Source organism: Impatiens glandulifera, chromosome 7, assembly GCF_907164915.1.
Source record: "Impatiens glandulifera chromosome 7, dImpGla2.1, whole genome shotgun sequence".
Lineage (NCBI taxonomy): Eukaryota > Viridiplantae > Streptophyta > Magnoliopsida > Ericales > Balsaminaceae > Impatiens > Impatiens glandulifera.
The window spans coordinates 27,259,782-27,274,827 of record NC_061868.1 but is presented as its reverse complement, the minus strand read 5'-3'; the positions used below and the strand labels follow the sequence as shown (position 1 = coordinate 27,274,827).

Genomic DNA, 15,046 nt, shown 5'->3' with positions numbered 1-15,046 from the left:
CTGCAAATGAAAAAAACATATTTGAGGATTATTTAACAATACAAATTTGTTGTCATGCAATTGAAAATAATAGAAATGAGATATACCTGGATAGGTTACCTAGGTGATCACACCAGAGAAAGCAACTGACAACAAATAATACGAAGTCTATCTTGAAATTGTTGTCAGCAGCTTTGTTCTCAATGATTTTGATCGGCATAGCAGTCGCTAAAGGAGCGCCATTATCGGGGTTACCCCATCGAGTCCTAAATGCCCTCAACTTGTCATCAATCTCGTTATTCTGATATTCTAAAATATCCAGCTCCCCTCTGGGGAGACCCAATACCATATGAACGTCCTCTTCTTCGATTTTCACTTCCTCGCCATTCTCTAGGGTGAATGAACATTTATTGCAGTCAAACTTTCTGACTAGATAACGAGAGATCTCCCCGGGGCATTTTGAAAGCGATAATGAAAGTAGAGCGCCAAAGCCTATTGACTTCACAACATCTTTTTGTTCCTTAGACAGCATTTGAAGAAGATTGAAAAGGCCACTAGACGATGTCCTAGTTAAAAGTAAGTTGTGGGGGGCTGCTTTGGGAGCTGTTGCTCTAGGGGATTTTGGAACTGATTTGGGAGCTGCATTGGGAGCTGTTGCTCTAGGGGATTTGGGAACTGGTTTGGAAGCTGCTTTGGGAGCTGGATTGGGAGCTGATTCTTGGACAATACTTTTACGTTTATTTGCCCTACAACAACAAATGATAAACATTTAAAAGCCATGAAGCAAATAATCACTTAAATGAAGCAATTCGGGTCCCGAAACCACCCTTTCGGGTCCCGAAACCACCCGTTTCGGGTCCCGAAACCACCTTTCGGGTCCCGAAACCATCCATTTCGGGTCCCGAAACACACTTTCGGGACCCTAAATTCAGCCAAACGTTAATTAATCCTACTTTCGGGTCCCGAAACCATCCATTTCGGGTCCCGAAACACACTTTCAGGACCCTAAATTCAGCCAAACATTAAGTAATCCTACTTTCGGGTCCCGAAACCATCCATTTCGGGTCCCGAAACACACTTTCGGGACCCTAAATTCAGCCAAACATTAAGTAATCCAACTTTCGGGTCCCGAAACCATCCATTTCGGGTCCCGAAACACACTTTCGGGACCCTAAATTCAGCCAAACATTAAGTAATCCAACTTTCAGGTCCCGAAACAGCCTATTTCGGGTCCCGAAACCACACTTTCGGGACCCTAAATTCAGCCAAACATGAAGTTATCCCACTTTTGGGACCCATAACAGCCTATTTCGGGTCCCGAAATCACACTTTCGAGACCCTAAATTCAGCCAAACATGAAGTTATCCCACTTTCGGGACACATAACAGCCTATTTCGGGTCCCGAAATCACACTTTTGGGACCCTAAATTCAGCCAAACATGAAGTTATCCCACTTTCGGGACACATAACAGCCTATTTCGGGTCCCTAAATTCAGCAAATACCCAATAAATTTAGTTTTGGCTAACCATAATACAACCATACACAATTAAATCAGACTTTCGGGTAACGAAAACTTTGTTTCGAGAACCATAATGCAACAATACCCTAACCCTAAACTCTGAAACCCTAACCCTAACTGCAAAACCCTGACCCTAACCGCAAAACGCTAACCCTACGATTCTAAAATAGAAGATGTCTTATTTACCTTGTCCTTGGAGATCTTGGGGCCTTGCATGGAGATTTACCTGAAACACCAGCCTGAAAAGAAAATATTTCGAAATGAACACGAAGGCGGACGATTCTGAAACTGAAATATTAAAGAATGAGAAGTGTCTTACCATTTTCGAGCGAAAGAAGAAAGTAGAAGTCGGGATGCCGGAGTGATAAATCGCCAGAGAAGACGCCGGTTTAGGGTTCGTTCGCCGGATGTGATAAATTAAAAGAAGAAAGAGAGGGAAGAAGAAAGAAGAAAGAGGAGCAGAAAAGTTTTAATTTTTTTTTTTTTTTTCTTTCTCTCTCCTAGCTGGCAAGGCCACGTAGGATTCGTGGCCTTGCTTTCGCTAGTCATTCGTTGTATTTATCATTTCTCATTTTTTTTAAGACATATGGACTCTTCCATTGACACATCACCAAAATGAGGTGTGATGACACTCATGACCAATAGGAATTCAGAATTCCTTAGGTTATGACCTCATGACTTAGTCATTTTGAATTTAAAATGCAAGTCTTTTCTTCCTTCTTCACATAGCCCTGGGTATTTGACTCTTTCGAAAATGGAGTTGCACTTGAATTGGGGGCTCCTTTTCAACACGGTCGGATCATCGGTTGGACCCGGTCGATCTCAGTCGGACCTTTGGTTGGGTCACCGATTTGGCCACTCGGTTGGATTCATGCCTTGATTTTGACTTGACCTTAAAATTAGCCACCTGAAATTGAATTGCACTTTCTTGACTTTTTCTAGATTTCTCGGTCGGACCCTCAATCAGACACTCGGTCGGCCCTTTGGTCGGGTCCTTCAACCATTGGTTTTTCAAAAACCCCTACAATATGACAAAATGCTGGCTAAAAATCAATTGTAAAATCAAACAAGTAACTCATAAACAAACTATCTAACTACTTTTAAAAGTTAAAAATTAACTAACTTTCTAAAATATCTAATATAATTAACTTTTAAAAATTAAAACTAACTAACTTTTTAAAAGAACTATCTAACTAGGGGAAGCCCAAGTCTTATACCCATTTTGATTATAATTTTAATTTTAAAGAATCCTAACTAAACTTAATTAATCTAATTTCTAAACTAATTAAATCAACTAAAGAATAAAAAATGTTAATCATTTTATTTTATTTTATTTAATATTCAAGATAATTTTAAATAAAATTTTAAATATCTTAAGTATAATAATAGCCAAAAGTGTTTTAACTTAAACTAATTATCACCTTAACTTATTAAAAATCCGAAATTAATTATTTTTGAATTTTTATTCCTCCAAAAATAATTTCTTGTTTAATAACTCGTGAAATTAACCCGTATATAAATTTTAAATGACAATAAGTTCGAGATTTATTCAAAGTATAATTTATAAAATTTGGGAGTAAAAAATGAGTGTCTAGAAATGTTATCTTAGTGGATTCAGAGAATAACATATACTAGTCTTACCTCACCTGAGTAGTACGATAGAAAGAGTCGACCTAAAAGATCAAAATGTCACGAGTTCGATTTTTATAAAAATAAAAAAGCAGTCAATTATCAAACTAGTTTTTTCAACTAAAAAACATAAAATAGTCTTGTTAAGCATTGTATAAACATATATTTTAATTAGATATCATTATTGTTTGTTTCCATTGAAATATATTTTGAAAGAAAAAATCTCTATTATCTTATCTAATAACAATCGCCAAGAAGACAACGCGAGTTTTGCCTGCAAGAAGAAGCCAAGAACGCGCGAATCTCTCTTCAAGCAATGAGTGCAGGAATGGCCATCACTTCTTCGTGGATTTCAGGAACGATTCTCGTCCATTCATCCGCATCGCCATTGACGATACTATCTCCTTGCTCATGTTCTTCTTCGGGCCCCCGCGTGATTTGTCGATCACAAGTAGGACCACCTACTGGACTCAAGCTAATACTGCACGATGCACTCGACTCATCAGGATTCGATACAACGCATGTCAGGGTAACCATTTCCATCTTAAATTCTCCTAATTAATGTCTAGTCTCTCACATGGAACACTGATTACGATAAATTTGAACCAACTCTTATGAAATTGAACTTCGTTTCTCGTGGATTGATTTTGCTTGATTCGGAATCTGAAAGGTTAAAATTTGATGTAATCGATTTGATTTTCAGGCAGCAAGAGAGGGCTTCTGTGGGCAGATTCGAGATTTCTCGAGTATCGAAAGGGAAACGAGCATTGTAATTAATAGAGGAGTAGACCTAGGGAAAACAGCTCTTTATATTGCTGCAGAAGATGATTCCCTAATTTCACATTCTTCTGTCCCACTTCCTGTGGAAGCATTCATTGATAGATTGGATGATCATTCTATGCAATTCTGTTCTCATTATAGCTCTAATTTCAGATCTTCTTCACCTGAAGAATTTTTTAAGTATCTGGAGATATACTTGTACATAGACAAGGTATGCTAAACTAGTAGACTCCATAGCTCTCATGGAAAGTTTTCTCATTCATTCTTCTATTCTATTGTTTCTCTTAGGGTTTTAGGAGGAGTAGTTCGAGAAATCCATTGGAGCAACGTGCACTTTATCTTCCTTCGGTAGGTACATATTGAAATCAATCGATCGTTTTATCTCTGTTATAATATATAGAGTTTGAATTGTGTGGATTGAATTATCAGGTGTTGACTCACAGAGTAGGTTCTTCAGTGATGTTGTCCCTTGTGTACTCAGAGATTCTGAAAACGCTTCGATTATGGGGAATGTTGACTTTTGATGTTGAGATCTTCTTTCCTCATGATTCTCAAGGTTTGCCAAAGGGTTATCTTAAGAAGAAAAGCTTGGAATCTCATCAACCTCATATTTTGACTTCAGAGGCTTTATTAATAAGGGTAAGTAAGAAGTTCATGAACTTTAGGAAATGACTCAAATTATTTTAATTCTTCATTTTTCGGTTTACTTTTGTTAATGTTTTGATATTCATTTTAGAAAGAACAAACATTTTAGTGAGAAATTGAGATCTAAGGACTTGAAAATTTTGTGTAAAGATGGTTTCAACTTGAGAGAGTTTAACCAATAATTGACAATTGGAAGTAGTTTGAGTAATTTTAAAACTGTAGAATGTAAACTGAGTCATGAGAAAGCAAAACGAGCATTTGATGCAAATGCAGTACATGGAACTAACAGGTTTTGGAACCCCTCCTCGACTGTGACATATTTTAGTTTTGATTTTGTTGTACAGACGCTGAGGGATCTTAAGAATGCTTTCTGGCCATTTCAATTCGATAGCAGCAATAGAAGTTTGTTTTTACGAGCTGCAGATGCTGCTGATAACTCTCGAGAACATGAAGATAGGTAGGTGTGTTTGGTTTTGTAAAAATCACAAGATCTGGATTTCAAATTCTTATTAATGTTTGATTGTCTATTAAATTGCCAGTGCCTTTAGGTTGGCATCTGCAAAGGCTGCACAGCATAGGCTAGACCGTGGCGTTTGGACTAGTGTACGTTTAGGAGATATGAAACGTGCTCTATCCGGTAAAACCTTTTTTTTATTAAACTTTTACTGTTGGAGCTCGATCAATGGATTGAATTTTGATTGGATTTTGATGCAGCATGCGAACATCTTATCTTGATGAACGTTGATATGAAGGAAATAAGAGATTATGGCGCTCTACTTTATCACTGTGGGTTTTACGAGGAATCCATGGAATATCTCAAACATTATTCCAATTCAAAGTTTGTTAGATCATCTGATTCAATCAGCATCGAGGAAGATGAAGCTGTTGAGAAATTAATAGCCCGATTGAACCTTGTGGCTATGGAGGTTGGTTGGACGAGGTCCTCATCTGTCAAACACTTCCTCACTAGAAACTCCGAACCCTGGTGACGGAGTTTGCATTTTAATAGGTTAGTTTTCGTGTTCCTCGGAGGAACTCCACTTACACGATGAGAATGGATTTCAAAATTGAGTAATAAAGACTATCATAAAACATATAATTTACATTTTGGCACAGGCATTTCTGTCACACTATTTCTACATCCTTGCAGTAAAAAATGTGTATTTCTTTCCTAATCTAATAACCAATTGATTCTTTTGAGTATTGGATTAGTGATGCTCTTGGACCTCCAACTGGCCGGAATCTCTTGCCGGAAATAGGTGGTCTCCGGCGAGGATCAACTGCCTAGCTTTTATACATGCATGAAGTGAGCTATTTTTTCTTTTACATATTTATCCTAACTGTCGTCAGCTGCGAATACTTTGAAAATGAAATCCCTGAACCGTTTTGCATATTGTTTGGGATCGACGGCTGAGATTGAAGTGGCGTCGTATTGAAATGATTTGTAGGCATGCTCCAACTTCTTACTTATGTCGTAATCCTGAAGAATGTCTATTATGCCAAAGAACATTATCACTTCGTAGTAGTCTCCTGTTGGTTCGCCTATTAGTTGGAGCTCGTTACCGCTTTTTCTTACCATTTGTTCAGCACGGGCTGACATGTTAATGCCTAAGGTGAACGTTGACAAACTGCACCCATAATATTTGCTGTCAGACATCAATAAACTTAAAGACCTTGTTCGAAACTCGGGTTATTTGAATTTAATCTCGAAAATTCACGTATAAAGTACCACTTTTCATGATTTTCAAATAATCAAACAATGTCTTCTATTTTATTCACATAATCATAAATAATAACTTATCTGGTCCAAAGTTATTTTCAAATAACCTACCTCTTATTAGGCTCCGACAACTTTCTATCCATCTCTGCTTTTGAAAGCCGAGGAGGGGTGCGTCCTCCACTTTTGGACCCTGAAATGCGATAGATAGATTGATTGCTTTCATAAAGGATGGAAGAAAGATGTAGAACTTTGAGATATGAACCTGTAGGAGTCCGATGTCCAGAGGCAGTGGTTGTAAGCCCTGGCTCGGGAGTGACTTCCCGAAAGTGAAGTCCAACCAGGAGGCTGTAATCCATAATCCTCTCCTGCTCGAGAAGCTCACAATCTCTGTCCACTTGCCTGCAGACGACAAAGACAATAAGTAAACACAAGTTTCAATCTATTTTTTATATTTTTGTTTCTTTGAGATAATATAATATTTACTCACTTGCAGAATTCTTGATACCAAGACTTCTGTAACCGGAAGATATAATTGAGGTCGAGGTCTTTAAGAGTCGTAGAACCATCGATCTCAGATTCGGGTTTATCTGTATTTCTCCCCAAAGAAGAGCCTTTCAGGTCAAACCGCCTATGAATTGCGTACTCAGTGCAGAACAGGTTTCCCATTATAACAAACCGAACCTGAACAAAAGAGGGCAAAACAATAACATTAATCCTATTTTTTCACGTGGTTTGTTTAAGGTTTTGTCAAAATTATGGGGGAACAAGTTTTTTGATATCAAACCTTACCTTCTTTTGGGCAGTACCTGTTAGTTTTACGCAATGGAGACCGAAGAATCTCGTGACTAACGTGTTTTGAAAAGATCGGACGTGGTTGTAGTAAGCAGGAAGCATTCTTATGAGCACCTGCGGTTCAATTAAATGAAAGACGGATTGAATCACGATCATGGTCGAGATTATATTTAAATTGTTGAGGACTCACTTTACATTCCGCTTTCTTCATAGTCTTGATCATGTATTTGTCGTCGTTAGTCAAGTAAAAGAAGCTGCCACTTTTTCCGGGAGATGAAAGCTCACGAAGGGCATCGTTTCCGCAGAGGGACAACATGTAATCAGCTGCATCTACCACAAACAATTTCCTTAATGTCCTGAAGAAAAAAAAAAGTATGTATGATTAATTCAATATGAATATTGAATTGAATGAGAAAATAACAGATTTACCTGAAAACCAATGGACAATAATCCTTCCATCTGAAATCAAGAGATTGGTGGGGCGGTGTATTTTTCGAACCTTCGGGTGGAAATTTCGTCCAAACCTTTTCTTTCGGATCGAAAGCCGAAGGCTTCAGATCGAGCGAGGACGACGGAGCAGGTCTCGCGACTGAATGTCTTTCACCCCGGGGAACAAAAAAAGGAAAAGATTCAATAAAAGATGTATAAATTTGTTATTTGATTGGAAAAATAATGATATTAACCTTATCCCAAGCTGCAGATTAAGCATAAGATCATAATTCTTATGTCCTTTTGAAATGGTTTCACCTGGTCTCTTTGAAGCCTTAACACTAATAGGCGGCAACAATCTTCTAGACGACGGCAAACCCGTTCGAATTCTTGCCCCTTCATCGTCGTTGTCGTCGTCATCGCTCTCTCCCGCCCCCGCCGCCGCATCTCCATCGGCAAGTCCTGAACTGAAAACACTAGCATTACTCATCCTTCCGCCGTCCACCGACGTTCTCCTCTGTTTGGTAAGTGTTCTTTCTCCTCCGCCAGGCCAATCCAGAACTTTCTGTGACGGCAAAAGATTGACCTTCTCCGATTGACAAACCATACAACTGCTCAAATCATCTGTAAATATACTTTGAGGATCCCAACCCTGACAACCCGTATCAGAATCCGACGTATAAAACGTCCCATTCTGATCCTTAAGCTCTTTACTCCATACTCCGACGTAGAAACTCCCGTCAGCCCACCGGAAAGTTCCATTTCCCTTGGGCAACCCATCTTCCCAACTCCCGTCGTACCGATTTCCGTTGGTCCATATCATCGTTCCGTTTCCGTTCATCGAGCCGAACTTCCATTGTCCGATGTAATGGTTACCGTTTTTCCAATGGTATCTTCCCTGACCTTCTTGTAAGCCTCGTCGCCAGTCGCCGTCGTAGTAATCGCCGTTGGCGTAGTTTTTGGTGCCTTTGCCGTGTTTTAGATTGGAAACCCAGTTTCCTTTATAAGTTCCTTCACCGCCGGTGTAAGTACCAGTTCCGTCCATATAACCGCTCTTGAATTCACCTTCGTAGGTGGCTCCAGAGGGCCAACTGAATCTACCTTTACCGATGATTTTCCCCTTTTGCCATTCGCCCATGTACATACAACCGTCTGTCCAGAGGTATTTACCTTGGCCGTGTGGGAGATGGTCTGTAGACATCTGTCCGCTGTATAGGTCGCCATTTTCGAGGACCTTCATCGACGAGGAGGACGAGGAAGACGATGCTGCTTGATGTTGTTGTTCATCTTCGTCGGCGGCGACGAGGTCGTCAGAAACTGACATTGTTTGTTGTATGCTGTTTATTCTCTTAGTTGAAGGCGTTTGAGATTTTCTTACGTTTACATCAATGGATTTAACGATTCCGCCTAACTCTTTGCTCATGCGAGACCAAAAGGGTTTTTTTTCCTTAGAACTTGCGCCGCCGCCGCCGGCACCACCGCCTTGAAATCTGTCATCTTTAACCCTGACCATGCTCCATTGACGATGACCATGTGACATTAGAAATGAGGCCAACTATCATTGCTTGCTGCGGCGGAATCGACGGAAGAAAGATCCGAAGGCGGATCAATCAAATCAACGAAGGTTGGTTGTATCTTTTTATCGGAGAAGAAAAGAACGAACCGGTTGAGAGAGAAAAAAAAGCAAAAAGTGGCAGAAATCTCTCTTTCTTTTTTCTTTTTTCTTTCTTGTTCTTCGTCGATTGGATTCTGCTATTCCAATGCCTATGCCTGATTGAGGAGATTCAATGACCATTGCTATTCGATTCCTTCCTTGTTAGTTAGACTCGTAAACCTAATAATAGATCACTCCTTTCCAAGGAGAGAGATGAAACAGGGAAGGATCTGTAACTGTTTTCGCCGATGCCATGAACTAACATCATCCTTTTTTTATTTTTGTTTCTTTTACTTTTGTTATTATCTAATTTTGTCAAAGGGTCTAAAACCTTTTTTTTTATTCAATTTTTACTTTTAAGTTAGATGAATAAAATGTCTAATTCACTTATCAACTAGGAATGATAAATGACGGAATACATTTATCATCCCGTACCGTTTTATTTTGGAGAACTTTAAATATCCTGTCCCATTCAGTTTTTTTTGTTTTGGAAATTATGCGGAACACCGTTAATAAAATATTTAAAAAAATATATATTCAATAAAATTATATAAACGATTTTTTTAATATAATATATATGATAATATATTAAAATTTTATATTATTATAAAAAAAATAAACTTACTACTTTTATAAAATATGGTGAATAAATAAATATATTAGTGATTTAATATATTTAGTTATGTTTATAGTATTCGGAGTAAAATCGGGGCGGGGACAAAAATACAATTTCTGTTTGATTTCGAGGAAAAAACCGTTCCAAACGGGATAATTCGGTTCGATTTTCGCGGAATGATTTCAAATTGTCATTCTTATCTCGGACCACTGAATTATTTCAGTTTTTTTATAATTAATTTAATATTTTTAAATAATTAATTTTAAAATCTATTTGAAAAATATAGGACAAATTATAAGATCCTAACTACATACAAATATATTTCTAATATCATTAATAAATTTGAAATTCTTTTCAATAAATTTGATATTTAACCTTAAATAACATATCAAAAAGTTCTCTAGAGTTTGCATATTATATCTAAAAATTCAAATATTTAGACTGATGATAAATGAAAAGAATTTAAAATACCAATTATGATGAAATCTAGGATAGACAGCAAAGGGATTTTTGAGTACTTGATATGAGTGATATGAGCTCGTTTGAGTTATGGTTTTGTGTGTTTTTCTGGGAATTTTATTTAAAAATCTAATTATCATTTTAACTATTTAATCACTCCTTTTATATATATATATTTAAATATTAAAATTATCCAAATTAATTCTAAAAAAGAAGAGAGAAAACTAAAATATTAAGATACTGTGGTAATTGAATAAAAAACTAGTTTTTTAAAAAGTATTTATCAAAAAAAAAAACCTTGAAAAAAACCATTCCTCATACAAGCCCTTGAGAATTATGTTTTATTGCTTAAGACTTTATTTTTGTGATCCAGATGCTCATAATTTTTTTGATTTATGTTAGACTTTTTTTTGTAATCTTCAAAGATTGAATAAATTATAGAAATGAGTTTTATCTTAAAATTGTTATTGCAATCAAGTTGAATCTATATATAAAAAATATCTCTCAATGCCAGGGGAATCCATATATATACAAAATGGATACTTGGTAAGGTGATTTACGAAAAAAAATATATGAAAAAAATATGATATATAAGACTTGAACATAAAATCTATGATTATATATGTAACAATATATCCAACTAAATTTTTTATAATTTATATTTTAAAATAAATCAAATATTTTTTATAAACATATAACTATCTATTTCCCACATTCTTTTTTGTATTATTTTTATAATGTTAAGACCGTTACCCACAATACATTTAATGGCTTTCCTTCTGATCCATTCATAGTAGGACGAATTCTCTATTAGATTTCACCATATTGTGAATGTTATATTGAAAAAATATATTGTAATCAAGAAAGGGGATATGATATAATTTGACCAGATTATGTTTCTTTTATCGTGAATTTATATTGAAAAAGATGTAAGGTTGGTAAATGTAATCAAGAAAGAGGATGTGTTAGTGTAATATTAATTATTTAAATGAAAGATTAATTTATGTGATTTTTTAATATGAGTTGAGGGGTTTATTTAGAATGTAAATATAAACTAACAATATGATGTAGTCTAATGGTTAAAGTGTTCTCATTGTATTATAAAGATTAATGTTTGAATTCTATAAAAAAAATAATTATATAAATATGTGAATGAGATTGTTGGTAGACTGAAATAATTTACGAGATAGGTAATGAGAGGTCCATATATGATGGTTAAATATGTGAATGAGAGGGTTGATTGACCAAAGTGATGATTAAGTGCAAAATTCTCGAAATGAGGTCAAGAAATTGATAATGAAAGGTCGATTTTGGGATATGTGATGGTTAAATATATAAATGAAATGGTTGGTTTGTGTAAACAACTCGATTGTGAGATATGTGATGGTTAAATATGTGAATGAGATGTTTAATTTATGTAAATTGCTCGAAATGAGGTCACGAGATTGATAATGAGAGGTCGACTGAGAGATATGTAATGGTTAAGCAAACTGCAATGTGTGAGTAAAAGGTGGTTGATAATGACGAGTCAGATGGATCAAAATACACAAAGTGAGGGTAGATGGTGGTTAATAATTGACGAGTTGATTGTGCATAATATTTAAAGTGAGAATAGGTGGTGGTCGATAATATGACAAGTCATATGCGAATTATGCGAAAGGAACACAATGTCCAAAGTGAGGGTTTGGAGGTCACCAATGACATGTTGGTTGGTGTATAATGTTCAAAACAAGGAAAAATGATGATCAATAATATGACGAGTTGGTTAGTGCATAATATTCAAAGTGAGGGAGGTAGTGATTAATAATGACGAGTTGAATAGAACAAAATGTTTAAAATAAGGATATGATATGAGCATTATAACTTATCGATTGTGCTTAATGCTCAAAGTAAAGGCATGTGGTGGTCAATAATGACAAGTCAGTTGAACATAATGCCCCCTTAAGATATAAGGTTGGTAATGTCAAGTCGCTTGAGGAATAATAACTTTTTAAGTTTATAATGTTTATCGTCTTAAAATTGGTTATTGGAGTACGTGCCTATGGCATAATGTTATTCATTTTTTCCTCCTTGAATTTGGTGTTCAATGTTTTATTATTTGCTCATGGTTGTAATTGAAGATATTTAAATAACTTTTTAATGATTTATTTTATTTTTAAAAGAATTCAAATATAATTTCTTAATGTACAGGGATAAAAATTATAAAAGAAACATTTGACAAAATTCAGGGATTTCTCAAATAGAGATATTTAAGGTAATCAATACTATTAAATGATTACTATTTAGCTTCTATAAAAATTTAGAGTGAGAGTATGGAGTGATCGATAATGATGAGTAAGATGGAATAAAATGTTCAATGTGAGGATAAGAGACGATATAACTAGTTGATTGTGCTTAATGTTCAAAATAAGGGTAAATTGTGGTAAATAATGACAAGCAATTGTACATAATTCTCACTTAAGAGAGGAGGACTTAAGATAGGAGGTTGGTAATGCCAATTCGTTTGAGAAAAGTAACTTTTTAAGTTTAAAGTATTTATTGTCTTGAAATTAGGTATCGTAACACGTGCCACATTGCATAATTTTTTAATTCTTTTCCTCTTTGAGTTTAGTGTTCAAAGTTTTTATTATTTGCTCATTCTCAGATTTAGGTTATGATTTCAATTACAATATATTTAAATGTCATTTTAATGATTTCACTTATTTATAGGAAGAATTCAAATTTAATTTCTTCATTCATAGTGATAAAAATTTATAAAAGAAACATTAAACAAAATTTAGGAATATTTAAGGTAATATATTATATTACAATTTAGCTTGTATATATATATTTTTTATTTATAGATACAAACTCTTTTCAAATGATCAAAGCCTTGCATTTTTCAAACGATAGTTAATGTATATAGTTAGAAAACCTAATATGTATATATAATAAAGTTATTTAGAAAATTTGTAATGTCAATGTGTAGTTATCTTAGGGGAATAATCTAGATTCTATGATCCAAATAAATTACGGGAGAAAATTCATATAGTTTATTAACAACCATATTTACCTTCTTTATTTTGTTTTTTTGAATTTGTAAAACACTTTTTATGAAAATATAACCATCTTAATTTTTGAGGGTCTTAAAAAGAATTTTTTCTTAAATTTGGTTGATTTCATCTTTCTCTTAAATTAGCTAGGTAGAAGAAGGCCATTATTATTTCATTATCAATATGTTTGTGATATATTATTTTTATTAGATTTGTTTTTGGTTTTATAATAAAGTTAATATTTATAATTCATTTTAGACTATTGACTATTGGTACATTTTTAGAATCAATTTATTTGCAAAGCCTTTTTATTTTATTTTTAATTCTTATAAGTTTTTTATTTTATTTTTAATGTGAGAGAATGAAATTTTTTAATGTGAGTTGAGTGATTTTATTTTTGAATTATTAATCATATTAATTAAATATTTAAGTGGTCTAGTGGTTCAAATGTCCATGGTACATAATAACGACCAATAATCGAATTCTCCCAGGAAATACTTTTAAATTCTTTAAATATGTGAATAAAAATATTGGTTTGTCGAAATGAGAATACAAAATCGATAATGATGAAATAGTTGAGTACAAATTACTCGAAGTGAGGAGAGGTCTATTGAGATTGGTGGTTGGTTTTTTGAGATATAAGAAATCGGTGACAAAAGAAATATTGGTGATAAAAAATATATGAATGAAATGTTGATTGACCAAAGTGTGAAAATGAGTTCACGAGATAAGAGAGAGGTTGTTTTGGATTGTGGTTGATTTTCCAAAGTGAGGGTAAGAGGTCAGTAATATGATATATGATATATGATATGCTTGGGGTGTAAAAGATGCTCGAAATGAGATCACGAGATTATTAGTAATTAGAGTTCCGTTAGAGGAACAAACGATATTTTGATGGTTAAATACGTGAATGAGTTGATAGGTCAAAATTATGATTAGTGGATAGTTTGCCCGAAGAATAAAGAAGTCCGGTAACAAATAAATATTAGTGGTAAAGTGAGGTTACAAGATAAGAGGTCGATTGGATTGTGGTTTATTTGCCTACGTGAGGGTAAATGTCGATATGAGATGGTTATGATGTAAAATCCCGAAAAAAAGTCCATTGGGGAACCAAAAATATTGGTTGTTAAATATGTGAATGAGATGGTTGGTCGAAATAAGAGTAACAAATCAATAATAATGAGATTGTTGGGTGGAAATTGCTCGAAGTGAGGAAAAGACTATTGGATTGTTGGTTGATTTGTCGAGAGATAAGAGATCAGTGACAAAAGAAATATTGGTGATTACAAATATATGAATGAGATATTGATTGATCGAAGTATAAAAATGAGATCACAAGATGAGAGGTTGTTTGGATTATGGTTGGTTTCCCAAAGTGGGGGTAAGAGAACGGTAATATGATATATGATATGGTTGGGGTGCAAAAGATGCTCGAAATGATATTACAGTACGATATTATTAGTAACGAGAGTTCATTAGAGAAACAAACACTATTTTGCTTGTTAAATAAGTGAATGAGTTGAGAGGCCTAAATTAGGATTAATGGATGGTTTATCAAGCGATAAAGAAGTCTGATTACAAATGAGATATTGGTGGTAAAATGAGGTCACAAGAAAATAAGTTGATTGAATTGTGGTTTGTTTGCCAAAGTGAGGGTAGAGGCCGGTATGAAATAGTTGTGGTGTAAAATGCTTGAAAAGTGGTCCATTGGAGAACAATAATTTTTGGTTGTTAAATATGTAAATGAGATGGTTGTGGAGTAAAATGCTCAAAAAAAAGGTACATCGGGGA

The 15,046-nt window shown here is 34.7% G+C and overlaps 2 protein-coding genes across 5 annotated transcripts; one reads left to right on the top strand and one right to left on the bottom strand.

The window, feature by feature from the left end:
- Positions 1-3,366: 3,366 nt before the first annotated feature.
- On the top strand, positions 3,367-6,271 carry LOC124944644. Of its 4 annotated transcripts, none has more exons than XR_007099951.1 (9): positions 3,368-3,657; positions 3,832-4,119; positions 4,197-4,256; positions 4,338-4,547; positions 4,898-5,010; positions 5,093-5,190; positions 5,268-5,562; positions 5,766-5,859; positions 6,002-6,271. XR_007099951.1 is itself a non-coding variant. In XM_047484953.1 (8 exons), the coding sequence occupies exons 1-7, from the start codon at positions 3,445-3,447 to the stop codon at positions 5,540-5,542; spliced, it is 1,257 nt and encodes a 418-aa protein (XP_047340909.1). In that variant the 5' UTR covers positions 3,368-3,444; the 3' UTR covers positions 5,543-5,562; positions 5,766-6,271. The 4 variants fall into 4 exon arrangements, 2 of the variants coding, with proteins under 2 accessions (XP_047340911.1, XP_047340909.1); XR_007099950.1 differs by having other exon boundaries at positions 5,976-6,271; XM_047484953.1 differs by having other exon boundaries at positions 5,766-6,271.
- On the bottom strand, positions 5,890-9,124 carry LOC124944646 (phosphatidylinositol 4-phosphate 5-kinase 6-like). Its single transcript, XM_047484956.1, has 7 exons — positions 7,749-9,124; positions 7,495-7,662; positions 7,256-7,421; positions 7,063-7,179; positions 6,761-6,954; positions 6,385-6,672; positions 5,890-6,181 (listed from the first exon to the last, which is right to left on the bottom strand). The coding sequence occupies exons 1-7, from the start codon at positions 9,032-9,034 to the stop codon at positions 5,890-5,892; spliced, it is 2,511 nt and encodes an 836-aa protein (XP_047340912.1). The 5' UTR covers positions 9,035-9,124.
- Between the last annotated feature and the right edge of the window lie 5,922 nt (positions 9,125-15,046).